The following is a 26,974-nucleotide window of genomic DNA, read 5'->3' as shown; positions in this document are numbered from 1 at the left end:
CATCCCCAAAACAGACAGTGCATTACTCTAGGCTGGTTCCCTTGGTTCAACTAAGGCTACCAACCTAACTAATTAAAGGTATTTTGAATAGATTGGGGGAGTTTCGGACCAGGTTGAAATCACAAACAGGTTGAAATCACAAACAGGTTGAAATCACAACCTAGTCTCTCTTGATTGACGCGTCTCTCTTTGAGTCTTCGAGTTGGATTTTTTGGATTTTGTTTCCAGTTGAAGATGAAGGAAAAAAAATGAAAATTTGCAAATTTGTGGCTGAATGGAGTCGTGCTCGATACTTCAAAGGGAGTCGGATTTGATGCAGACAAGTAACATAGGCTTGCTTTAACAAACACTTGAATGTCAACACGTAATAGTCAAAATTTCAAACTAATTCTAATTTGGTCGGGTCAATATATCCGGTATGTATTTGACTATGCCGATCCGATTATATAGTTTTCGGTTAGAATCGAGTTGGTATAGAGTAAAAAAAAATTTTGAAAACTAGTCTGATCCGTTTCAAATCCGGTCGAACGGCTTTGTTTTGGTTTCGCATTCCGAGCCCTATTCACCCGTTTCCATTTTATCTTAATTACCAATTACATCCAATTAATAAGAAAGGAATTAATAGAATGAACAAATTTATGATTTCTGTTTCGGTTTTTCTACAGTAATCAAAACACCTCGAGACCGTACAACACTCCGGCGTGCTGCTCCGGCCCATCATTTACAAAATACACATCCCTCATCTTCTGAAACGCGTGCCACGTCAGCAAGCTATCTGACCCGGCCTGGTGGCACTTCCCGACGGCCCGGTCCACCTCCAAGGTCCTGGCGACCCGGTCCAGCCCGCCATACAGGCTCTTACAGAACCGCATCATGTGCTTGATGTCGTAAATTCTATTCCCGAAAAAGGCCCTGAGAACTTTGTGAAACTCCTTCATGCCACTCGGCAGGTTCCGGCGCGTGAGGATCTTGACCAGGTACCCGAAGTCGTACGCGCTGTGGAAGGTGACCCAGCTGACGGCGTCGTTGCAGACGAGCCCCGACGTCATCATGAGCGCGGCGAAACGCGCCGAGTCGACGCCCTCGGCCCTGTTGCGGTCGAAGTCGATGCCCTGGCGGCGGAGGAGCTCGATGGAGTCCGGAGCGTGGGGGTCGCGCGCGACGTCGAAGTCGTTGAAGTTGAACTCCCAGATGAAGCGCGTGGCGCCGCGGGTGCCGAGGTCGGGGAGGTTGCCGCGGGAGTCGGAGAGCGTGAGGCCCACCTGAATCAGGCTGAGCGCGTCGACGTTGGACTTGAGGACCTTGTAATGATCGGAGGGGCGGAGCTGCTTGCCGTAGGGGCGGGTGGGGTCCAGCTGGGGGCGGAAGACGAGGCCGGGGAACTCGGTGTCCATGGAGATGTAAGGGAAGTCGTCGATCGCGTTCTGGATCAGCTCGAATTCCGCGTCCAGGTTGTGGGCCCAGACTTCGCGGATCACGATGGGGCTGGGATTTGGAGGGTGATCCATGTTGCAGTACATGTCGGAGAAATTGAATATATTAATTAAATAATCAAAGAAGAAGGAGGAGGAGGAGACTGGAGACTTGGGAGTCGCTGAGATGGGTTTTTGGGTTGGAGAAGAGTGAGGAGTGAAGGCAGTTATATATACGGATGGAGAGGAAGAGAGAGAGAGGGGAAGGTTCGGAGAAAAAAGGAGGAAGTCGATAATAAGGAAAGTGTGCGTGTATTCCATTATTGTATTAAAGTCTATAGAGTCTTGTGTTAAGAGTGTTGAATGCGTGCAGGGTTTTTGGGGGTTTTGTTGACTGACCAATGTAACGGACCTGGTCAAGGTTGGCTTCTTCTTCTTCTTCCTCTTCTTTTTCTTCTCGCTTGTCCCTTTCGTTACTTGGTTCAGATGAATGATTGATTTGATGATTCCATCTTTCTGGTTTCTACTTCTTTTCCTTTTTTTTTATTTTTAATTATTTTTTTTTATCAGAGTTTTTAATTATTGCAATGAAAGATCTACAATGAATACTTTAACGGCTCGGCACTTGGAATTTTTTTTATGATTTGTTGCAATTTCAGGTATGATAGATTCTTGTTTGTGTTGTTAGCTACATTCGATCAAAATTTAAGTGACTTTTGTTTCTGTCCATAAAAATTTTGGCTTTGTGATTCAAGGGTTTTTAATGTTTCAAAATTTTACAGCACTTTTCACACTTTTTTTTGTCTAACGTATCACGGATTGAGGTAATGACTGTTAGTTTGACTACTAAATTGGGTTTGGACGATTCGGTTGCGGTAGATTTGACAATACATGAGGAGGAGGATACTCAGTGAGTATTTTATTTTTATTTTTAAGGGAGAGAGAACCCAAAATAAGTGAGGCTATCGGTGGTCATGTTATGGGAGATTAATGATGTCTATTCAAGCGAGGCTAAGAACACTGAAAAGTGTAGTATGTTTTTCTAACCCAATGGGATTCACTTCTTGAACTTTCTTCCAAATTGTTATTAATTTATTATGTCTAAGACCATGATTTTTCACCAAAATCTATAGCCTATAGCACTCAGGTTTTTGTCTACAAAACGCATGTTTTTATTTTCTCCCCTAAATCATGATTTTTAAATAATGTTAAAACTAACAAAACTCAAATTTCAACCCAATTTCTTTTTACGATTTTCTAAAATCAGACAATCGAGAAAATTGCAAAACAAAAAAAATTGGGTTGAGATTAATGTGGCCCATTACTTTGACGTAGATCTCAACAATCATGTTGTAAAAGTGGTGAGATTATGAAACATGAGAATTTTAATAAAAACTGGTGTTGATAGGGTTTGACACTTGTGTCAACACCATTTTTTTATTAAAATTGTCATGTTTCATTATCTCACCATTGAACATTGGTAAAACATTATTTTTGGGGGTTACTCCAAGTGACGGAATGCAAAAATCTTAATCCGATTTATTTAATTATTTTTTGATTTTTCGACTATGGAAAATCTTAAAAGAAAAATCAGGTCGAGTCTTTTTAGTTTCGTCAGTTCTGAAATTGGCTAAAAATCATGATTTAGAAGTGAGAAACTTTGGTGAGAAAATTGATGTAGAACGAATGGCGGTCCGAATTGAAGAACAGCTCAATCGTGGAAAAGGAGGAAAACCCGGTTTGCTGCAACTTTGGCATTCGGTGTCTGAATTGTGATTGTTATACCTTTCCGAAAAGGAAACGACACCAAAAATAAAACTCGTCATTTTGCCACAACGTGTGGAGCTTTTTTCGGGCTTTCGGTGTCGTTTAGGGCCTCAAAACTGCAATTTACAATTTTTCAGAATTTTCTGTTTTCTAGTTTGTTTTGGATTTGTTTTGTTTTCACCCGTGGGTTTTAGGGTTTCATTGTTAGTCGCCCTAGGGTTTCTTTTCTCATATATAAGCAACTTTAAACGGCTGCATAACCCATCTTTTATCATATTATTAATCAAATTGAGAGTTTTCTTATTTATCTCTGGTGAACTCCAAAATTCTTGTTTAGGTTCATTGCTTGTAAACTTAGGGTAAAATAAAAACATGTGATTTTGGACAAAAAACCGTGTGATATTCCATAGTTTTTGGTGAAAAATCATGATCTTGGACAAAACTCTATTTTTTTTATTTTTTATTTATTTTTTGTAATAAAGTTCCGGGATTGTTGGAAAAATGTATTAAACTTACTTGACCTCGCTTCGAAAGACACCATTGGCTAAATTTATACAATAATTTGAATCCAAATTACCGGGGTCAACAAGTAGCCACTCCCACCAATCTCACTTTATGTCTGGCTTTGGATTTGATGTCGTCGGGCTCCAAAAAAAATAGCGACAGTGAAAAAAAAAAGGTTACTCGAGGGGTAGGTAGCAATTAATTGGATATTGTATTTTTTTGTATTCAATTTTCTAACAATGTTTATATTTACAACTAATATTCATCTCATTTGTTTTTTATTTCATGTAATTAATGTCGTGCATTAACTTAATTAGGAAAAATGCGTCAGATATGCATGCAACAACTCAAAACTGAATGAGAAATGGAAATTTGGGACAGATATATATGCCATATAAATTGATATTATACATGTATTTAATGTTTGGGGACTCTAGACAAAAAAAGGTAAGACAAAACTCAAATTAGTAAAGAAAAAAAAGGGAAAAAAAAGTAATACCAAAAAAATGCTTAAAATAAAAACATGGCCAGATGAATTGAATTTGTCTTGCAGAAAAGGAAACTCAACTTTAAAAAGTAAAGGAAAAATGAAATGAAAAGAAATCGTAAATAGCATCAAAAACAAGCTTAGCACTAACATGTGGAGCACAAGTAGCAAAAGATCACGTCATCCTTTTTGCAATTTATATTTTTCCTTTTTTAGTGATATTTTGCATGTTATTGATTTCAGAAAAGAAGAAGGAATTGATTGATTGATGAACATGTCGGTGCATAGAATAATTTCCACATAGCTAGAGAAAGGTTTATGCTTTGGCCCTGCCGCCGTAATGCAACTACAGAGTTCAGATTTCAACCATGTAAATCGGAACAACCAATCACATATTCATGACATAACTCGATTGCAATTATTTTACACGGAGACATTATTAGCAGATGAGAAATTCTTAGGTGGGGGGTTTCCCCACCACGTGGCTTTAGGACCACCCAATCAGAAAAAAGAAAATTTTTCTTTTTTTCCAAAACTACCCCTACTCCCTAAATGTACAATACCCAAAAAATCCTCCTACTGGACAGTGATTGGTTTGCCACACCACATGGCGGTGCGGGTGCCCCACGCAAGTCTCTCTTAGCAGATAGCTAGTACATAATATGTGCAGTCCTAATACTTATTAAACAAAGAACCAGAAGCGGCCACATAAGGTGCAGCGAGAGGGTAGTTTGGGGATGACGAGATAAGCGGTGGTGGGGGCTGTGCAGCTGCAATTTAAAAAGAGCAAAATGGGACTATCATGACCATAGTGATTGATACACCTTGGAATCAATGGTGGCCAACTTCTAGCGTATGTAGTTGTTTGCTGTTGTTAGAGGGTGTTGTGGCTGTGTAAACCTCCCTCGAGATTCACTTGAGGCCTCAAATCGATTACCATAGTTCCATTAGTTGTGTTCTATCTGTATCTGCACCAAAAACATTACATAAATTAGATCCATATTACTCACAGATACTGCATGTATATATAATCAATGTCGAAGCCAGGAATGTAAATAAATGGGGGCAAAAAAATTTATTTCCTTTCTGCCTCTCCTCTACCTGGCAGAGCAACTTTCTGCCTCTCCTCTACATGGCAGAGCAACTTCCGGTTGGTTTTGAACATGCAGAGTACCGGGACCAGCCTAAACCAGAACAGAGACAATACAGTCCGGTTTCTCAGGGCTTTCGGTTCCTGACACTAGCACCAAGGCTGCAAATAGTACCATTCTGCAATCTACAGTAGCAGCAAGGCTACATCTACAACAAATAATGAAACGAATTGATTTTCTCCACTTGGTCGGCACCGTTAGAAGCGTGGCTGATGTGGAGGAGATCAAGACGCGTTAGGGGAAGAAGGAGTTGTGCACTGAGGAACTGACGGAGTGCCGGACTGAGGGAAGAGGAAGAAGATGAAGCAGGAAGAGAAAAAAGAAAAAAGAAAAAACTGAAGAAGAATGAGATAAAGAGGAGACCGAGAGTTGAGAAAGATTGATAAAAAAGAAAACATAAAGAGTAAGAAGGTCGATCTCTAGTTTTTGGAGGAGGAGCAAAATTGGGGTTGACCGGCTGAGGAAGAAGAAGAAGATCAAGAACCGAAGAAGAGAGAAGAAGAAGAGAGAGAAGAAGAGAGAATGAGAGGAATCGTGTTGGAGGAATAATAGAATATTGCCACTTGGAGAAGGACCCATATTATTAATATATGATCAGTGGGCACTAAATCAAAAGAAGTGGGGGCAAAAAGAAGATCAGTGAACAAAATATATGATTTTATTGGGAGCCACTGCCCCCACTCGTCCTTCATTGGCTCCGCCCTAATATAATGATCATCATCATTATCATGAAATCAAAATGAAAATTACAGATCGTTAGAGAAAAACAACAAAGAGAGAGGCCAACCCTAAGATCAATACATCGTTCCCAAGGAGTGGGAATAGCATGTTCAGGACTGTAATTGATAAGGAAATTCCATAGGGAGTCCATGACAAATCCTCAATGGGGTGGAGGCCAGGGGTGGAGCAGTCCAGGTTTTTATAGGGTAAGCAAATTGGCTGGGCCAGTTAACACTTAGTTGCAAGTTAACCATGGTTAGGGCTTCGTAAACCTGATTAGGGCATGTAATTCTTAACCATGACACGATAACCATGGTTAGCTAGCGAAATTTTTGTTGGTTATCAATTGGCACCTTAGTTAATACTTTCTAATTTAAAATGCGAATATTACACGTATTGGCATGTTTTTCTAAGATATTTGTGTACTTCACACTTTTGAAAGAGATTTATTAAATTTCTTGTAATGTTGAGTTCAAAAGTATTACACATCTTTTTTTTAACGTTTTTTCCTTACTTTGCACATATATACTTTGCACATTTTATTGAACAAAAACGAATCTAAATTAATATTTTAAAATTAATCAATTAATTAATTAAAAATATTATGCCAAACTGTTCAACGAACTATTAAATGAAATTATCTGGATAATACGTATACATCCTACATTTTACTAACTATGGTTGGTATAATGTAATGAAAAAGCCTTCTATATTAGTTTGGACACAAGTTCTTTAATGCAAGAGTTTTGTTTAACTAGTATTTATGAAGAAAGAACTTAGCTTTTTTTCTTTCACTAGCATATATATTTGTTATTAGTTTAGTACGATCACTGTTCACCCTTCGTCCGTTGGTAGCAAGTAGTGGATCACTATGCCAAGACCAAGTTGGCATTCCATTCCGGTCATCCTTTAAAAATGAGCACCAAGTCCTTTCATGCTATCTATAAACGTCTATTCAACTATTTCAAAAGTCCAGCATAAAAGAGATATTTGTTGAATTCATATTAGAAGCCGGATATTTTAAAAGTGGCATCCCAATAATTCAAAATCATTCAGACAGTAGAAAATTGTCTAGCGTCGTATAACAAGTGTTATGTGTTTTGTTTTTTGTAGTAGTGTGAGTAATGCATTTGATTTAGAAATAAGAGAACTTCAGCTTAACTATGTACTTAATTTATATGGTAATTCAATTAACTTGTAGACAATATGAATCGTAATTAGGTAAGATCATATAAGTCTTCTGATACAATTAATTGACAAGCACAACACAAATAACATACTTGGTTGTAAGTATAAGTGATTTTGGAGTGGATACATCTAACCTAACGCTTCTTATAATTAATAGGAAGTTAGTGAAACTGTCACTTACTCAATTTACATGAAAATTCAGCCGACACTTTGCATGATTATGTCAATGATTTAACTGAGAGAATACAAGCCTTTTTAAACAGTGAGGTGTGCATAGAGTCATAGACTAAGGTAGTAAAGCGTACACTCCAACCAATGACCAAGGCGGAATCTTCTTTGATTTTGTTTTTCAGCGTTTTTTTCGGTCCATATAAGCTACAAGGTTTCTTGCTTTCTTCAAGGACAAGAAAGATACTGGTGGTCTTGAAGTTCAAAATTTACGATCATAATTTTCCTAGACGAGGGATTAGGATTTAATCGATATATATTTGATCTCGAGGGATAAGAATTTTTCAACTTAAGATTTAATCTTACCCAAGTAGGAGAGGGTTTTCCTACTCCTATATCCAATAGAATTTGTAAATGAACTCTATAGTCGTGATATATATACTCTGTCCTCCCCTCCCACATCAAACATCATTTGAACTCTGATGTGCTATCTTTACACACCGATCACCTCCACTCTGAACAAACTTTAGCTTTACATTCCCAATAGAATTTATGGCGATCCCAAAACCCCAAATGTCCAAGGAGGAGTTGGAGGACATAATCCTGCAGAAAATCTTTCTTGTATCACTCACCGAGCCCTCCGAACCCGATTCTCGAATCGTCTACTTGGAGATGACGGCTGCAGAGATTCTCAGCGTAGGCATGGAGATGAGGCTCAGTATAGACCTCATGGAGTCGATCCTAATCGATCGGTTTATGGGTAATTTCGGCTCTGTCGAACCACCTTTTCAGTACCTAGTTGGCTGCTACAAACGTGCCGATGATGAGTGTAAGAAGATTACTTCTGTGAAAAATAAGGATTTGAGGTCTTATATGGAATCTATTATTAGGCAAGCCAAGAAGCTGTCGGTATCGTATGGTAGGATTCACTTGGGGAACCCGGAAGCGTTTCCTAGTCCAGGTGGGAATTCAAATAACTCAATAACTGCGTCCCCTTTGTTGCCGTTGATTTTCTCAGAGGTTGCAAGTTCAGTGGATGGATTTGGAGGAAGCAGTAGTAGCCCACCTGGGTTTTTGGATGAGTTCTTTCGTGACTCGGATTTTGATATGTTGGACCCCATTTTGAAGGGTTTATATGAAGAACTTATGGAGACTGTGCAAAATGTTTCGGCACTTGGAAACTTTCAGCAGCCATTGAGGGCTCTGTTGTTTTTGGTTAGTTTCCCAGCTGGTGCCAAGTCTCTTGTGAATCACCCAAGGTGGATTCCCAAAGGAGTCTTGAATGGCCGTGGTATTGAAAAGACAAGTATTTTAGGTCCTTTCTTTCATGTCAGTGCCCTGTCTGACCATCCTTTTTCTGTTAGTGAGTTCTTTTCAGAAGGTTCTAACACAGCTGATAAATCTTCGTACGTGACGATTAAGACAGTGATGAACATTTTATATGATGGCCTCGCACAAGTTCTCCTCACGCTACTGAAAAATCCAGACACCAGCGAGAAAGTTCTCGAGTATCTTGCTGTGGTTATCAACAAGAACTCATCAAGAGCTCATATGCAAGTGGATCCTCTTTCCTGCGCAAGTTCGGGGATGTTTGTCAATCTCAGTGCGGTCATGCTTCGGCTTTGCGGGCCGCTTTTAGATGCAAACTTAACCAAAATAGACAAAATTTATCCGAAATATGTGTTCTCAGGTAACCGTCTGGAGTTGAGAGGTTTGACAGCTCTACATGCTACATCTGAGGAAGTTACTGAATGGATTAGTAAAGATAACATGAGCGCTCAATATTCTTTTAATTGTGAGTGCTTCTTCATGACTGCGAGGGTGCTCAATCTGGGTTTATTGAAAGCATTTTCTGACCATAAACATTTAGAAGAGAACATTCGCAGGTTTAAAGAAGCACTTAATGCCATGAAAAACCTGGGTTCTCCACAGTTGAACACTAACATAGCTCAGCTCGAGAAAGAAATAAAGTTGTTAGAACAGGAAAGGCATTGCTACGAAGCTCAGATAGTAAGCGATGAACCACTTGTACAGCAGGCGATTTCTTTCTACCGGTTGATGGTGGTGTGGCTAGGCCGCTTGGTTGGTGGATTTAAAATGCCTCTGCCATCAACGTGCCCCGTAGAATTTGCATCTATGCCAGAGCATTTTGTGGAAGATGCCATGGAGTTGCTTTTATTTGCTTCCCGGATTCCAAGAGCATTTAATGGGATCTTGTTGGATGATTTTATGAACTTTATAATAATGTTCATGGCAAGTCCGGAATATATCAGGAACCCTTATCTAAGATCAAAGCTGGTTGAAGTCCTCAACTGCTTGATGCCGGGTGGAAATCGACCATCTGCTGCTCCTCCTACTCTGTTCGAAGGGCACAAACTGTCTCTTGAGTATCTTGTAAGGAATCTCTTGAAACTATATGTGGATGTTGAGTTGACTGGCTCTCACACACAGTTGTATGACAAGTTTAACATCCGGCACAAAATTGCTAAGCTTCTCGAGTATCTGTGGCAAGTACCTAGTCATCGAAATGCTTGGAAAAAGGTTGCTAAGGAAGAGGAGAAGGGCGTATATTTGAATTACTTAAACTTCTTGATCAATGACAGTATATATCTTCTGGATAACAGTTTTAAAACGATTCTTGAACACAAACAACTGGAAGCCGAGATGTCAAACAATGCAGACTGGAAGCGTCGACCTGCTCGAGAGAGGAAGGAGAAAGCTCGCCTCTTCCACTCTCAGGAAAAGATTATCCAAACTCATTTGACGTTCGCAAATGAAGATCTGAATACGCTGGCATTTACTTCAGAACAGATTACAGCTCCTTTCCTACTCCCAGAGATGGTTGAAAGGGTGGCAAGCGTGCTGAATTATTTTTTGTTGCAATTGGTAGGTCCTAAAAGAAAATCTCTTAATTTGAAAGACCCCGAGAAATGTAAGTTTCACCCAGAGCAATTGATCAAGCAGATTGTCTACATATATGTTCATCTGGCAAGAGGCGATACAGACAATACTTTTGCAGCTGCCATCTCGAAAGATGGTAGGTCTTCCAATGACCAATTGTTTAGTGCTGCCGCGGATGTCTTGAGGAAAATTGGTGAAGATGGGAGGGTCATACAAGAGTTTGTTGAGCTTGGTTCCAAAGCTGAGGTTGCTGCTTCGGAGGCCTTGGACGCTGAAGCTGCACTTGGAGATATACCAGATGAGTTCCTAGACCCAATTCAGTACACTTTAATGAAGGATCCAGTTATCCTACCTTCTTCAAGAATCACAATAGACCGGCCAGTCATTCAGAGGCATCTTCTTAGTGATAATACTGATCCATTCAATCGTTCCCATCTTACTGCGGACATGTTGATACCAGACAACGAATTGAAAGCAAAAATACAAGAGTTCATTAGGTAAAAGAATCGAAGAGTGGGAAAAGCCTAAGCATGCAGAGCAGCAAGACTACAATACCAATTCACCACGACATATGGTATGCTAGTTTGATTACATCTTTGTTAATTTCAACATTACTGTTAGTTTTTGTGATATGGATGTATGCTTACCAATAATTATCCTATACATGAACACGTTATTAACAATGTATATATGGTAAAAATTATTTTATTATTCACTGATAAGAAAGGGCAGATTTCAGCAGCTGGCATCTGGGTAGTGTTTTTTCTTTCAAATTCTTGTACTTGTCCTTTGCTTGAAGCTAGCAGGAAATATAGGGTTTGAAATCTATTTATTAACTCAGGGAAGAGAGAATAAACAATTATATAAATGATGGCTGCAATAAAATGAGAAACATAGAAAAGACTAGTGAAGTGGACTTAAGCCAATTGAAGATATAACGCGTTTAAAAGCATCTCAAAGAATGAAGGAGCCAGGAAGCTCAATAATTAGTCGGCAGCCACTATTATTATTATTATTATTATTATTATTATTATTATTATTTTTTTTTTTTTTTTTTTTTTTTGGATTTGTCAATCTCACGGTAGCCACTATTATTCATTCTCTCTAGATATGCTTTTAATTTGCGATATATCCAAGTAAGGTCAATAGACGACATTGATGAACAATATTTAAAAGTAACATGAAGTCACTAGAATTACTATGTAAGGAATTATTTAAGACTACTTCTTAAAGGCTTAAAGCGCTTTTTAAAAACTTGATAAAAACGCATTTAAATACCTGACAAGTATTTTTCAAAATCATTTCTAAGTGCTGTTAAAAAAATTTATTTTGGGATTTGCTCCCCAAGAAGGATCCCCCCAACCCATGCCGGAAGACTAATCTCCCTTCACGGAACGGGCTACTACTGACCACAGGATTTTACTGAGCTAGGTTTCGAACTCAGAGAATGGGGCTTTCCCACCGTGCATTCGTCCCAACACTTGATAGTTGAGTTTACCAACTCAACCAACCCATAAAAAAATTTGCTCCCCCAAGAAGGATCCTTTCGAACACGGGTGGGGGTTCCCACCGTACATTCATCCCAAAACACTAGGATAGTTGAGTTTGCCAACTAACCACCTCATACAAAAATTTGCTCCCCAAGAAGGATCTTTTCGAACACGGAGTAGAAAAGAATACTTCAATTCAAGGTTAATTCGATGATTCTATTCATCCCACAATGAGGGTATATATACAAGTACAAAGGAGTAGTCTAACTCTAATAGGAAACAATCTTTCCATAATTACAGGATATCCTAATTAAATAAAATCCTAATTACATACAGATTTACAGCGATTCTACACTCCCCCTCAAGTTGGTGCATAGATATCTATCATGCCCAACTTGTCAACTGAGCTGTCAAATACCTTCCTGGACACTCCTTTAGTAAGAACATCAGCTAATTGGTCCTCTGAGTTTACAAATGGAAAGCGAATAACCTTTCTGTCAAGATTTTCTTTAATAAAATGACGATCAACCTCCACATGCTTTGTTCTATCATGCTGAACTGGATTATGTGAAATCTCAATGGCAGTTGTATTATCACAATGCAAATCCATAGGCTTTTTAAGCTTGTATCCCAGGTCTTTCAAGACATTACGAATCCACAACATTTCACAGACTCCGTGTGCCATACCTCGGAACTCAGCTTCTGCACTTGATCTGGCAACAACTTGCTGCTTTTTGCTACGCCAAGTGACAAGGTTCCCTCCAACAAAAGTGAAGTACCCAGATGTAGAACGTCTGTCAGTTTTATCACCAGCCCAATCTGCATCTGTGTACCCAACAACTTCCTATTCATCTTTTTTCTGAAACAATAACCCTTTACCTGGCGCCATCTTTAAGTACTTCAAAATACGAAAGACTGCATCCATATGCTCTTCACTAGGACAATGCATAAATTGACTAACAACACTTACAGCATAAGCAATATCAGGTCTAGTATGTGAAAGATAAATCAACCTTCCTGCAAGACGTTGATACCTCCCTTTATCAGTTGGAACTTGATCAGGATAGATAGCAAGTCCGTGATTCATCTCAATGGGTGTCTCGATGGGTCTGCAGTCCAGCATCCCAGTTTCAGCAAGTAAATCAAGAACATATTTCCTCTGTGAAAGTGAAATCCCCTTCTTAGACCTTGCAACTTCAATACCCAAAAAATACTTCAGTTGTCCCAGATCCTTCATTTCAAACTCCTTTGACAAATACTTTTGTAATTCATTTATCTCTTTCGGATCATCCCCTGTAACAATCATGTCATCAACATACACAATAAGAGCTGTAATCTTACCACTCTTGCGCTTGATGAACAAGGTATGGTCAGAATTGCTCTGTCTGTATCCAAAGGCTTTCATGGACTTTGAAAATCTTCCAAACCAAGCTCTTGGAGACTACTTCAGGCCATACAAAGACTTCTTCAATTTACACACCTTGCCAACGTCACTTAGGTAATTCTTAACACCTGGGGGCACATCCATGTACACTTCTTCTTCCAAATTCCCATTAAGAAACGCATTCTTCACATCAAACTGGTGCAAGGGCCAATCTTTGTTTGCTGCAAGTGAGATTAGAATCCGGACAGTATTAATCTTTGCCACAGGTGCAAAAGTCTCCTCATAATCAATCCCATAGCGTTGTGTATATCCTTTGGCAACCAACCTCGCCTTGTATCTATTAATAGTTCCATCTACATTTAGCTTCACAGTGAATACCCAACGACATCCTACAGTCTTCTTTCCAACCGGCATAGGTACTGGCTCCCATGTTGCATTCTTTTGAAGAGCTTCCAATTCTTCATTCATCGCCTTTATCCATTTTGGATCCGTCAATGCATCCTGCACGTTACTAGGAATAGATACAGTAGATAATTGATCAACAACAAGTGCATGTAACCCAGAAATCCTATGGTTAGACATAAAATTAGCTATAGGGTATTTAGCTTTGGCTTTGATATCTGGTTCATATTGTTTCTTAGGAATTCCCTTGGTAACCCTTTGTGATTTCCTAGCTTCGACACTTTCTAACCCAGAAGACTCATTACAGTTTAGGGGTACCTGAGGTGGATCATTCTGACCGGGATCTTCAGTTGGTGATGCAGAAGGGGAAATATCTTGTGTGTGAGCTTCATATATGTCTTGATTTTGATTCAAACTATCCAAAAAAGTTGTCTCTTCTGTCTTGGAATTCACAACACTCTGTTCGGCAGTTACATTTTCTATTTCGGAATTTGCGACACTTCGTTCGACAGTCGCATTCTGTTCGGCAGTCACATTTTCTGTTTCGGAATTCGCAACACTTCGTTCAGCAGTTGCATTGTCTATTTCGGAATTTACAATGCTCTGTTCGGCAACTGCATTTTCTGTTTCCGAATTTCTACCTTCAAATCTATCCTCCAAATTTTCCAAGTCTTCAAAGACATCAAAATCAATAATAGAACGAGAACGAGGATTCCCTTCACAACCTCTCTCCCCATGAAGGGAAGACTGAGATGCTCCCCCTGAGTAGTAAGGCTCGGATTCACGAAAAGCAACATCAAGAGAGACATGTATAGTGCCAGTAAGAGGATCATAACATCCATAACCCTTCTGGAAGTCAGCATAACCAACAAAGATACACTTACGGGCACGGGGATCAAGCTTGCTGCGTTGAGGCTTGGGAATATGAACATAGGTTGTGCACCCAAACACCCGGGGCTCCAAATTAGGCATAGAAGGGATGGTCAAAAGTGTTTGAAGCTTCTGATGAGGATTCTGAAACTCAATCACCCGTGAAGGAGTACGGTTGATAAGATATGCTGCTGATTTTACTGCTTCTCCCCAATAGGACCGAGGTACATTCATACCAAACAAGGAAGCACGAACAACTTCCATCAACTGCCTGTTCTTCCGTTCTGCTAAACCATTCTGTTGAGGAGTATAAGAATTGGAGGTTTGATGACGAATTCTATGTGACCGGCAAAACTCAATCATAGGGCCATTCACAAACTCTCCACCATTGTCAGACTGAAACACTCTGATGGATTGTTGATACTGAGTTGCCACCATTTTGTGAAATTCGGTAAACATTCCAAATACATCACTCTTATTCTTCAGTACTGACACCCATGTCATGCGAGTGCAATCATCAATAAATGTTACAAAATACCGAGCTCCAGAAAGAGAAGGAATTTTTGCAGGACCCCAGACATCGGAGTGAATCTTCATAAAAGGAACATGACTTTTATTAAGACTTGGTGAATATGAAATACGGTGACTCTTGGCCAGTTCGCAGATGTCACAGTGGAAATCCAAATCACTAACAACTGAAAACAATTGAGGTTGCAGCTTCTTAAGATAACGAAAGGATAGATGACCTAAACGGCGATGCCATAACCATATAGCTTCCTTAGCATTCTCTACCCTGTTGATCTGATTAGCCTGTCCCAAAAGATGCTTCTGTTTCTTTCCAGTCTCTGTCAGATCCAGATAGTATAATTTCCCCCTTCTAACACCATAACTAAGAATCCGTCGAGTCAGAATGTCCTGAAACACACAGAAAGACGGATAGAAGGTCACAATACATGCAAGAGCTAAAATAACTTGACCAACAGACAGGAGATTATAAACTAGTGATGGAACAACTAAGACAGATTCAAAGGTTAAGGTATCAGATAAAGCAATAGAACCTTCTCCGGTGACCGGAGTTAGAGTACCATCAGCAGTAGAGACAATGTCTTGAGGGGAACGTCTAAGGTTTTTCACAAGACTTGGGTCATTGGTCATATGGTCAGATGCACCTGTATCAATTATCCATGTACTATTAAAAGTAACCTTACCCTTCATACTTGACTGCGCTACATTAGCGGAGGCATTGTCTAGGTAAACTTCCTCTTTAGTAGCAACAGCGGCCTTGCCCAGATTCTTTCGCGGTTTCTTGGTGAAGTCCCACCAATCAGGGTAACCAATCACTTCATAGCACCGCTCCTTGCTATGACCTAATTCCCCACAGATAATGCACCTTTTTTTTTGCATATGGATTTGGTTTACCTAGAGGACGGTGTGGAGAATGTCCTGAGAAGCCTGGAGGAGGACCCTGTTTGCATTGAGCCATAACAGAAAATTCGGTAGTTACCGAATGCCCCATAGCCTGTTTCTCTGATTGCATTATTGAGGAATTCATGATTTTCACAGGATTGGATTTTCAAGGGTTTCAAGCTGGATATGAATGTTTTGGAAAAGAATTTTTTTTTTTTTTTTTTTTGTTTCTTTTGTCTGAAAAAAGGTAGGGTGATGGTGGTTTGAAATTCAGGATGGTTTGATTTCAACGGTGGTGGTACGCGCGGTTTGTGGTGTTCTTCGGGATTCAGGATTCAGGATTCAGGATTCAAAGGATGCAACGCAAGTTCAAAGGATTGAACCTGCTCTGATACCAAGTAGAAAAGAATACTTCAATTCAAGGTTAATTCGATGATTCTATTCATCCCACAATGAGGGTATATATACAAGTACAAAGGAGTAGTCTAACTCTAATAGGAAACAATCTTTCCATAATTACAGGATATCCTAATTAAATAAAATCCTAATTACATACAGATTTACAGCGATTCTACACACGGGTGGGGGGGTTCCTACCGTGCATTCATCCCAATACTTGGTTCAAGTGCTTCGGACATTACCCAAGACACATTCTATATTTTTTACAAATTTTTTTGTACATACAAATAATTTTCTTTATTAATTCAAAAACACTACTAGTCAAAAATCATGTGGGACACTTAAAATGGGAGCCAACACTGAAGGGGATGAATATCCGCCTCAACTCACAATGCCAACGCCACGGTAACACGAGGTCGGGATAGCTCACTCAAACAATATTTTGGGTGCTAAAAGCAAAAAAAACTCATGCTTCATCGAATCTAATCCAGTCTTTCAGTATCCCAAATATCGCCCTGAAGAAAAGGAAATCATTCTTACTTTCTACAGGTTTGGGTTTATAACTGGCAGTAAATTGTGACCATTGTGAATCACCTTAGGTGGAACCATGAATCCAATTTTTCTGAGATGCCTAAGCCCACAAGGCACAAGAATTACCTTATCAGAGCATCTCCAACAGTAGGAATTACTTTTTAGTTAAATTTAGCTAAAGATGTGAAATATAACTATTGATTTAACAATGTTGCTCCAGCAGTAGCTATTTGTAAATAATATACTAAATTTTATCGAATCATAAACTGACATGTGGACAAAAGAGGATAGAGAAATATAACTTTTGCTTTAGCTATGCAAGATTCTCTAGCTAAATATAGCTAGCCATTTTAGCTAAAGCTAAATTTAACTTGGGTATAGTTAATCTGTTGGAGTTGATTTTTACTTTAAAAATAGTTATATATAGCTAAAAATTGAATTTGGCTAGTCTGTTGGAGAAGCACTTAGAGCAACTCCAACAGCTTCCCTATAATTTTTGTATTATAGGGAAGCAAAAGTCAAAGCTTTAGCTATTTTTTCTTCTCCAATTCCAACAGATTCCCTATTTTGCTGCAATCTCTAAAATCTCCATAATTCTTCCTTAAATTTTAGAGATTACTGTAAATTTAGGAAATTTGATTCTCTCTTTTCATTATCTCTAAAATAGGGATTGTTATAGGAAATCTGTTGGAGCAAAAGAAGCTCATTCTTCCCTAAAATAAAGTAAAATCAAAATATAGGAAAACTGTTAGAGTTGCTCTTATATTACCAGTATAGTCACGTGTAATTCTACCTTCAAAATAACCATGCAACCAGCTCGTGGTTGGCTCCATTTGAAAATACAAATTCAGCATCATCTTACAGCTAGATGATGGCTTACATCCTTTTACCCTCACAAAAGTACCGTCTAATTGCTCCAGAATATTTTGGCATAAATATCCTATACTTTTCCAGCAACTAACTATTATGTTGTCTAGTACTTTCCGATAACAGTAGCTGACCAGGGGAACGGGACTCTAAGCTATATCAGAAAATTAGCACTCCATAACTGATTTTAATTGCATTTCACTCAATACATGGATAAAATTCTCAATAAGAAATGTTTAAACAAGAATCATCCAAAAGAAAAACAATAGAGTGACACTACAGAGCTTGAGGACCACTTTTCCTTTCTTTCCTCCAGTTGTCCATAATGGAAATATCTTAAGTTGTCAATAATGGAAATATCGTACATGTATAAAAGAGATTCAGCCTATGCCAATCCATCGTTTCAACAGATCAGTGACAATCTTCAAAGTTGCCTCCCATTAGAAATATGTACCTTCGGGTGGTTGGACAAGTTTCCGGTTGTGTGAGGCTGTCATTTCCTTCTTCAGCTGCATCAATATGTTTTCCATGGTGAAATCCCGCTGCCAATTTGCCAGCATTCCAAACTTCTTTGAATCAACCTGTTCCCAAACACTTCATTAAATAACATGAATCGCAAATACAAAATTCTTGAATAGTGAGAGGAAAACCACTCATACATATTTGTAGAATCTGCAACAAGATGGAAATATGACAATGGCTCAACGAAACAAAGTGCAACTCAGAATTTTATATTTCTATAAGAGATTACACCTATATGAAAGCAAGTTTCTGACAGTCTGATTTCCTAATTCTTAGGACATATGATCTTAATAGTGATAAGTCTTGATTAATTTCCCAATAACATTGAAATCATATCCTCAACCTGTATCCACTATAAGGATTGGGATAATCACATATGAAAACAGGGAACAGAAATTAAAACCAGGAGCAAAGCCAATAATTGCCAAAACCAAGCAGTTGAATAACATCCTAAAATGCAGGTTATGAGACAACATTACCACTCCAGTTTCGTGATTGACACAAGTCATCTTGATGCGTGTATGAAATCGTACACTTGGTGGCTTCTCTGGATAATCTTTGTCACAGAACAGTTTTAGTTGATATATGCGCCCTTCATGAACAGTCTGAAACAAATTCAACGAGCAAACCATGAGCATTTTCTGTTCGAGATATATCAACTTCCTCAAAACAATGCAGAATTAATTGCAAGCAACAACTCTCGCAGTGAGAAACTCCAAAATGAAAATATTATAAAAAGTGCATTCACTTCAAGCAAGCTGTGATAAACTGCAATATCAAACGAAACTGGACTACATAACCACCTCAAAATATGCACCACAAACAGAGAATCAACAGAAAATTTGGCACATTACTGCAATGCCAGTAAATTAAAGTTCCAGAGAAATGAAAGATCCATGCTTTGTTCACCCACCACAATAACAGGAATTGGACGAGCACAAACAAAGTCCAACAAAATCCAAAGATACTTACATCAGAGTAGCATTTTCTATATTTATTCATGCCAAGGAGAAGATCAGGGAGCCAAAATTGGGTTCTTTTATAGTAATACCATATAGAAGATTTTGGGCCTCGAAGTTGGACCAACATCAGTTATGTGTAAGGTGTACTTAACTAGAGCCACGGAAAAAAGAAACTAAACAATACCCAATTTGGATTAAATGTGGAGTAAAGGTCAAGCACAAACTTGAAGACAAAAAAAGGTTCAAAACATACAATCCCCCTACAGTGGCAGAGTAAGATTAAGATCTGCTGTGGCGCACTCTGTACCACTCAATATACTTGCTTAAAACGTTCCTTAAGGCAGGATCTCAACCTGTTCTGGTGGTTTTATGCCCATATATCTAACAATATCATACCATGATGAAAAATTGCATGCGAAAATCCCATGTCATTGTAAACTTACAATATCTACTGAAACTATGACACCCGAAAGTGCAGGCCAAGGATTTGATTGAATATATCCTGGAAAGGAAACCGACCACTGGAATTGTTTTCATGAACTAATCACGACATAGAGTGAAGGGGAAGATGACAACTTTCAGGTTTAGGCTGTTTAAAGCCATGATAACCAAAAGTTCATGCTGATAGAATAAAGTACTAGGATATAGTCACTGATCATGTCGTGCATTGAACTAGCAATTATAACAAAGCAATTTGACCAATCATTTATGCTGACAAAGTAAATATGGAAAATCATTGTTTGAACAGTACAGCACAGGTTGATGCTCTGACTGGCCCAATATATAAGGACAAAAAGTTGACACTGCGTTTATGTCATAAATACAAGATTCTAGACAGCAAAGGCTTAAGAAGAGGCTTCTGTGTGTAAGCCTTGCACAAATCAAATTATTGTATTAAGAAAATATGTTAAATGGTTCAAAAAAATTAATCATCATTTAACCATCACATAACATATGAAAACTCAATAATACCATTTAGCTTAGATAAAAACTCCCTACAAAATGTCATCATAAAGTGTTGATTCAAAAAGCAATGCGAACAAAACACACAAAAAGGGAAACCAAGAGATTTCACTTGACTCATTCCTGTCCCCCCCATCCCAAAATGACTTCTTGTGATCATTATCTCCTCATGACCAATAAGAGCATCCACCTCAATATCACAATGAGAGAGGACTGCTGCCACAATCAGCCAGAAAGTTAGAGTGGGTTGATGCCCAAATCAACCAGCAAATGGAAATGGGGTAGCTGCCAAAATCAAGAATAACTGTGGCTTCCTTCAAATTTGATACACAAATTTCATCCTTCCACCTGAAATTTCTAGAGTTGAGGGGTATCAGAAATTATGAGCATTTGTTGGCAAATATGGAACATTTTATGGGAGAAATAGAAATATCGGGCGATAAATCGGAGTAGCAGCATGAAAGGGACAGTATCTCCATTATGGGTTTACTGCAGTCTGAGGACTATTTAGATGACACTTCAGAACTACAAGTCATTTTGGCATACAACATTCTCTGGTTCGCTGTGCCTGAAAGAGAACCATAGTCTTGTACGCTGTTGGTGACAAACATATAATAGATCCATGCTCCAAGCTTTTTTCCTCTCTTCGGCACATGTCACTGCCCAAGATACATCTTTGAAAATGTCATGAGAGAGAGAGAGAGAGAGAGAGAGAGAGAGAGAGAACAGATTTTATTTAAAAAAAGATGAATACAAACACAGCGGACCAGAACCACACACAAAACAGATATGAAGGATTGACTCAAAAGAGCAACATAATCCAAAGACCCCTGGTGAAGCTCCCGAAATAGAACAAAAGGTACTCCTAAACTGCAGCTGCACTCCAATCCCTTATGAAAGCATTTCTTCTTAAAAGTGAAACATCTCATTGTGAATGCTTACAGAAATTCATAAGGGAGGAATTGAAGGGGTACTGGGATAGTAAACAACCCTTTAACCATTAATTTTCTCCAATTCTTTCCTAAATATCCTTTTAATTGTAAAGTTACCAAAGGGAGAGCTATGCTTGATGAGTGGATTTACCTGAGAGGACTATCATTGATTTATGGTCTACCTAAAAAGAGGGTTACCATTTATGAGTAAAGCTACTAGAGAAGAGTGCTACCATGTGGTAAGTGAAGCTACAAAAAGATAGGTTAATATGTGAGGAAGCTACTTTTAAATAGGAGAGAGCTACCACAGACGTTGCTTCCTTAACTGGAGAGAGCAACCATATGCTGGTTTCGAGGGAGTGGGCCCACAACAATGTCAGCATGATGAAATCCTACAGAAAAAATAGAATCTCTTGAGCTGAAAACGAGCTCTTGAGCACCTATCACCACAAGAAGTTTTGCAAGGGCATTTCCACCAAGGGACTCAAGCATGCCTCTAGTGCAAATACAAGCAACAGTATGAACAGTTATGTTAATGGTGCTGCATGAGTAAAAGAGAGAAGGAAAAAAGAAAAGGCAAAAAGAAAAGGATGACCACAACCCGTAGACAAGGATGCCTCTCATAAACCATACACTCAACTAACAATTCTACCGATCCTAACTAGAATCAAAAACTAAAACAAAACGTAGAGAGACTATTGCATCAGAATATCTCATCAAGAAATGGACAATCATTTAAAAACTTACACATAATGCACAGTAATGGTACACATACACAACATAACACAAAAATAACGGCATATATACCAACATGCTAAGCAATTAGTAACTGAAAGATCGCCTTTCCCCTTCAATCTTCGATTGCCAAAAAAAAATAAAAAAATAAAAACTTCTTGTCAATCTAAATATTTCTCGAAGCACTCACAAAGTTAAAGGCTTTGTCTTACATGTATTTTGTAATTGTGATGCCTTAAGAAAGATAAGAAATTATCTAGTTAGATGTCGTCGCCTCAAGGAATTTCTTGAGAAGGCCTATGCCATTGCCAAGTGGAATAGCAGGCCGCAGAATGTGTAGGTCTAAATCAAAAGTAAACTTGTCTACAATTTGGCATCTTTCTTTATTGGGCTTCACTTGGTTAAATACCAACCGACTGAATGGGAAATTATGAATGTGAGATGATCTATAAATAACCATATCTACGGTAATTGATTATTGATCGGGAATACACATTACAAAAACAAATGATTATGTATTAATGCATCCAATATAAAATAATGGAATCAAGAGGTTAGTCGCCGTGAGAGGAGGAGGAGGGGGGGTGGTGGCGGATATATATATTTGGGAGGGGCATTAGTACTGACGCACTTGCTTACATTATGTGGGCCAATTATAGTACCCGTCCAGGAGCGCATATAAATGTCATCTCCATCATCCATTCCATAACTGACAGTACCATCTCCAATGCCCTTCTCTCCACGTTCAAGTTCCTCCAGCAACCTGAAATTTCGTGGCACTGCACAGTGCACAGCATCAAAAGACATGAGAAGCATCCAAAACTTGCAAAGTATACATAACAGTACCAATACTTATAGTTTCCTAGATAAGACACTGAAAGACTGAGATTAAGCCAAATCTACTAGTTGTATTTGGGGGGGGTATCATGGAGTTGAAAGCTATGCAAACAGTTCACAGTATGACGGCATTTATCAAAACCATATGTTACAACAGATATGCAATAACTGAAAACTCGCCCATGATATATCTAGTCTGGCTTAATAAAGAACTGAATTAAAAAGCCAACTTAGATAATGCTGGATCTTTCAATGCAAGACTAAGATTAAAACACTCTCATCTGACCATATAAACACCTGACACCGACACGATCACCTCCGTAACTTGCTTATCCACTATAATTCCTTACAAGACTCATATTCTATATTTACAGACATGGGTAACTATACTCAAACAAGTTATTAAATGAGTATCTATTTTTCAATCCAGGACCCAGATACATCGATTTACAGGTACCGCTTACATCTCCCACTTTCTATATCAGATTCAACAGCTAAAAAAAATGCCCTTAATTGAAAAACTTTTTACGCACTATAACCAATGGTGTACCTTTAAACCAAAAAAATTGAAGTGTTTTAGCTCATGTTGGAGTGCATATACTCTACACCGCACAAGTAATTCAGTTCCTCTTGTAATTTAGCAGTCCAACATAAACCCTAATTTGATATACCCTTTGTGCATACACACACACACACATATATACTTGCTTTGAAATCCAATTCAAGTTCAGGCCTATGGTCAGGTGCTAATAGATTTCTGAAACGAAGAACTTGAATGGAAAATCAGAACAAATTTCCGAACCAAAACATGAAATCGAATAAGAAGAAGAAACGGAAAATCAAAGTTGAAGAGGGAGTGAAGATGATATACCAACGATACTAGATCCAGCAGAACCAATCGTCATGAAATCCGATCGGAGATGAGAGAGAGGGTTTCTGGAAAACGCGTTGTTGCTAAGCTGCGGAGAATAACGTGCACTAGTATATAAAGGAGGGGACGACGACTCAGACTCTGAAGCAATTAGAAATTAATGGGTGTGTATATATATATATATATATATATATATACCTCTTTTTCTTTTTCTTTTTGGTTGGAATATTGATCAATGCTTTGAGGCAACTTTAATATTTAATATTAGCATTTTGGATTTCTAATTTCAAAAAGAAAAAATTAAAATTAAAAATCTTTTAACTAAAACACTTCAGTTAGTGGCGTGTGAAGTGTGCTTTGTGATATGAGCGTGCTTGTGGTTGAGTCACAGTTTAAGTTTAATCCATATTGCTAGTAGTCCTATGTTGGGTTGCGTGATCTGTAAATATCATGCAGAATCCATTCCTAGAGGCTATGGAGACAGGTATATGTCCCATGTCAATCTTTGGGATCAAGGTTGTAGGTCTACCCTGGCGTGAAGGTGTAAGATAGTTTTCCTCTCTCCAATTTTTTCGTAACAAAAAAAAAAAAAAACCACTTATCACACCAAATCATCCTTACTCTCAAAGATCACCTTTAAAAATTTCCCAATGTTTATAATAAAAAGTTGCTAGAGGTGATCGGAGGACCGTGTTGGTGAGTTTGAGCTGCAGAGGAGGGTTGTTGATATGGTGTTAGATAATATAGTTGTTGATTCATTCTCATTGGATTCTTTGGGTGGACTTTTTAAGTTGGAGTTAGAGTGTTACCAGATTTATGCTACTAGTATTTACTTTATGGGAGCCCTTCTAATGAGAACCACTAAAATAAGGACTAGTTGAGAACTTTCTAATTAACAGTTTGGGAGACCCACTTTTTGATCACTTTTCCGTAAATAAACTGTTAGATGTTTATGCATGAGTAGATCATTTCTGAAATTTTTTTCTTTCTAAATTGTGAATAATTAAGGTATCAAACTAGATCAAATCAATGGACAAACCAAATCTGTAAAACATGAACTGGTCCTGTTCATAACTGATAAATCATGATTATGAATATCTTAACTATTTTCAATTTGGTTGAAAAATTGCATAAATGATATACACATAAATATCTGCACATCTAACTGTTGATTTGCAGAAATGTGATCGAAAAGTGGGTCTTACACAAAAGTCCTCAACTAGTCCTCATTTTAGTAGTCCTTATTAGAAGGGCTCACTTTACTTTATAGCCCATAGACAATCTTGAAGGTTAAACTTTCTTTGAGAGGAAATAATTGTATAAACTTAAAAATTTATGGTGTGTGTATTACAATGTTAAACTATGATGATCTTATGGTGAAGAAGAGATCTGAGATGGATCTACCATGGCCAAATTGATATCTCAATTGAAGGGACACTTCATACTCTCGATGCGGAAATGTAGCAATCACGTCATGAAAATTGTCTCTAAGTTCTATATAAAGAGAGCCAACCAAAAATAATTTTATGAGTTTTTTACCATCAGAATTTTGAATATCTAATTCCATAATTTGATTTTCAAATATGTTAAAGTTTTTATACAGACAACCAACTCTTGGTGTTAAATGTAGCTCTTTTTCTTTCTTCTGAGACCAACTTATCAAACAGGTACTACCTTATAGTCTGACAACAGCCATGTTTTAGACCATCTCCAATGGATGTGTCAAATCCACGTGGAGGCTTTTACTGGTAACAAAAGACATATGGAAGCACTCCAACCTATAGGTCTTTTCCTACGTGTAAATTACATATGGAGTTAGGCTGTCAAATTTGACAGTGTTCTCTCAATTTGTCTTTTGTTTTTTAATCATTATTTCTCTCTCTTCCTTCTCTCTCGTCTCTTTCTCTCTCTCTCTCTCGCTTCTTTCCCCACAGAACTTCTTTCTGTTTCCTTCTCCAGTTCTGCATCTTCTCATCTTCTCAAGCAATTGACCCACAATAACATCGGCCGGTGTCGACTTGGACGTAGTCCTTCAACGGGGTTTTGATTCCAAGCTTTGCGAAGGAGAGACCGACCTCGAAAGGGTGGCCGTTGCCGCCCAATTCCAGATCCACAAGAGATGAAGAAACAGCGAGGAGGTTCCGGCTATGGCATCGAGCATCGTCAACTTTTAACCCTGAAGTTTGGGATTGGACCCAGAAGCAAGAAGGAGACTAAACCCCGAAGAAGAAGAGTGAATGGTTTTCCAATTGTCAATGGTTTTCCAATTATGAATGGGTAGATGGGTGAGACTCGATCTTATTTGGGTGCTTTGGGTAGATGGAATAAGATTTGTTTGGGTGCTTTGGGATTGAAAAGTTATCTCCTGCAATTGTTGGCTTGTTGCCCATCAAAGAAGAAAAAAGAAACAGAATGAAGAAGAAGTTCAGATCGAAGAAAAAAGAAACAAAAAGAAGAAGAAGAAAGAACATCAGATCGAAGAGATAATGAAGAAAAGATAAAAAAATAGTTTTCTTTTTGTTATAAAAAATTTCAAAAAATAATAAAATAATATTTAAATATAACTAATCCATTAGACTAAAAATTTGTCAAAAATGACCACGACACGTCATCCTTCAAATTCGAATTTGACATAAGCTTTTTGACTAACCCGTTGGAGATGCTCTTATCAGCAACTTTTATGAATCCAATGTCACAATGGTTTCAGCTTAAAAAAATTATAAGGCAAATGCCAACCTATTGTAACAAGACAATCAAGAGAGATAGTACAAAGAATTTAAAAGGGTTATCACAGAGGAAATTGAGGTGTCATCAATCTTAGCTTGAGTTTGAAGATGATTTTGATCTTAATGAAAGTAGTAGGATGGGCTTCCACAACAGAACAACTGATTTTAACTTGATTAAAATCTGAGCTACTGGGACTGCAAATATCCAATCATCTCAGAAACGAGAAAATCAAAACTTGTCAATTGACCCAGGTTCTTTCTTCCACCAAACACATAACAACAATCATAAAATTAAGAGCAAAAATATAGAAGATTGTTGACGTAGTAAAACCCTTAAACTGAGGTAAACAACTACGGGCCTTAACTCCTAAAGGCCAAGTGCAAAGTACTCACTATATGAATGTAAACAAATACAAGATGAACTTACAACCAATATGGATAGCTCTAATCTTGGCTACCTCTAACTAGACTCACTCTAGCTGATTGCAGACTCATCACCTATCTTGTTCACCACCTCCAGATATGCTTGCAATTGTCTCACCAGATTAAGCAGTATTGACTGCGACTATCAAACCCTTGAGACTTCAAACCTTACACACCTCAACTCCCAACTAATCTCGTAGGACACTCGAGCATGTGATATGAGATGTATAAAATGAAGATGATTTTTACCTAGCTTGTTAATCACTTCAACATTGAACAAGTACTGGATTAACAATTCTCAATGAAGCTCATGAGTTTTTCTATGAATGACAACTCTCTCAAATAACAATGGATG

At 38.2% G+C, this 26,974-nt stretch overlaps 3 protein-coding genes across 3 annotated transcripts; 1 reads left to right on the top strand and 2 right to left on the bottom strand.

The window, feature by feature from the left end:
- Nucleotides 1–575: 575 nt before the first annotated feature.
- Nucleotides 576–1,628, bottom strand: LOC112166597 (probable CCR4-associated factor 1 homolog 11). The gene has a single exon (XM_024303476.2). It carries the CDS (start codon nucleotides 1,518–1,520, stop codon nucleotides 669–671), a length of 852 nt encoding a protein of 283 aa, XP_024159244.1. The 5' UTR covers nucleotides 1,521–1,628; the 3' UTR covers nucleotides 576–668.
- Nucleotides 1,629–7,949: 6,321 nt separating this feature from the next.
- Nucleotides 7,950–10,858, top strand: LOC112167591 (probable ubiquitin conjugation factor E4). The gene has a single exon (XM_024304630.2). It carries the CDS (start codon nucleotides 7,950–7,952, stop codon nucleotides 10,797–10,799), a length of 2,850 nt encoding a protein of 949 aa, XP_024160398.1. The 3' UTR covers nucleotides 10,800–10,858.
- Nucleotides 10,859–17,805: 6,947 nt separating this feature from the next.
- Nucleotides 17,806–23,617, bottom strand: LOC112165626 (ubiquitin-conjugating enzyme E2 variant 1C). The gene is made up of 4 exons (XM_024302210.2): nucleotides 23,471–23,617; nucleotides 22,402–22,541; nucleotides 18,650–18,775; nucleotides 17,806–18,229 (listed from the first exon to the last, which is right to left on the bottom strand). Exons 1-4 carry the CDS (start codon nucleotides 23,502–23,504, stop codon nucleotides 18,089–18,091), a joined length of 441 nt encoding a protein of 146 aa, XP_024157978.1. The 5' UTR covers nucleotides 23,505–23,617; the 3' UTR covers nucleotides 17,806–18,088.
- Between the last annotated feature and the right edge of the window lie 3,357 nt (nucleotides 23,618–26,974).

Source organism: Rosa chinensis, chromosome 5, assembly GCF_002994745.2.
Source record: "Rosa chinensis cultivar Old Blush chromosome 5, RchiOBHm-V2, whole genome shotgun sequence".
Lineage (NCBI taxonomy): Eukaryota > Viridiplantae > Streptophyta > Magnoliopsida > Rosales > Rosaceae > Rosa > Rosa chinensis.
Note: the sequence above shows the minus strand (reverse complement) of the source record. Positions and strands in the feature narration are given on the sequence as shown.

What these genes read in the sequence shown, in the direction of transcription:
- LOC112166597 (XM_024303476.2), bottom strand. Translation starts at nt 1,520, where the DNA reads ATGTACTGCAACATGGATCACCCTCCAAATCCCAGCCCCATCGTGATC.
- LOC112167591 (XM_024304630.2), top strand. Translation starts at nt 7,950, where the DNA reads ATGGCGATCCCAAAACCCCAAATGTCCAAGGAGGAGTTGGAGGACATA.
- LOC112165626 (XM_024302210.2), bottom strand. Translation starts at nt 23,504, where the DNA reads ATGACGATTGGTTCTGCTGGATCTAGTATCGTTG. An exon ending in CTATAATTGGCCCACATAAT is followed by an intron (nt 18,776 to 22,401) that starts GTAAGCAAGTGC and finishes AATTTGTTTCAG; the next exon opens with ACTGTTCATGAAGGGCGCAT. An exon ending in TCAATCACGAAACTGGAGTG is followed by an intron (nt 18,230 to 18,649) that starts GTAATGTTGTCT and finishes GTTTGGGAACAG; the next exon opens with GTTGATTCAAAGAAGTTTGG.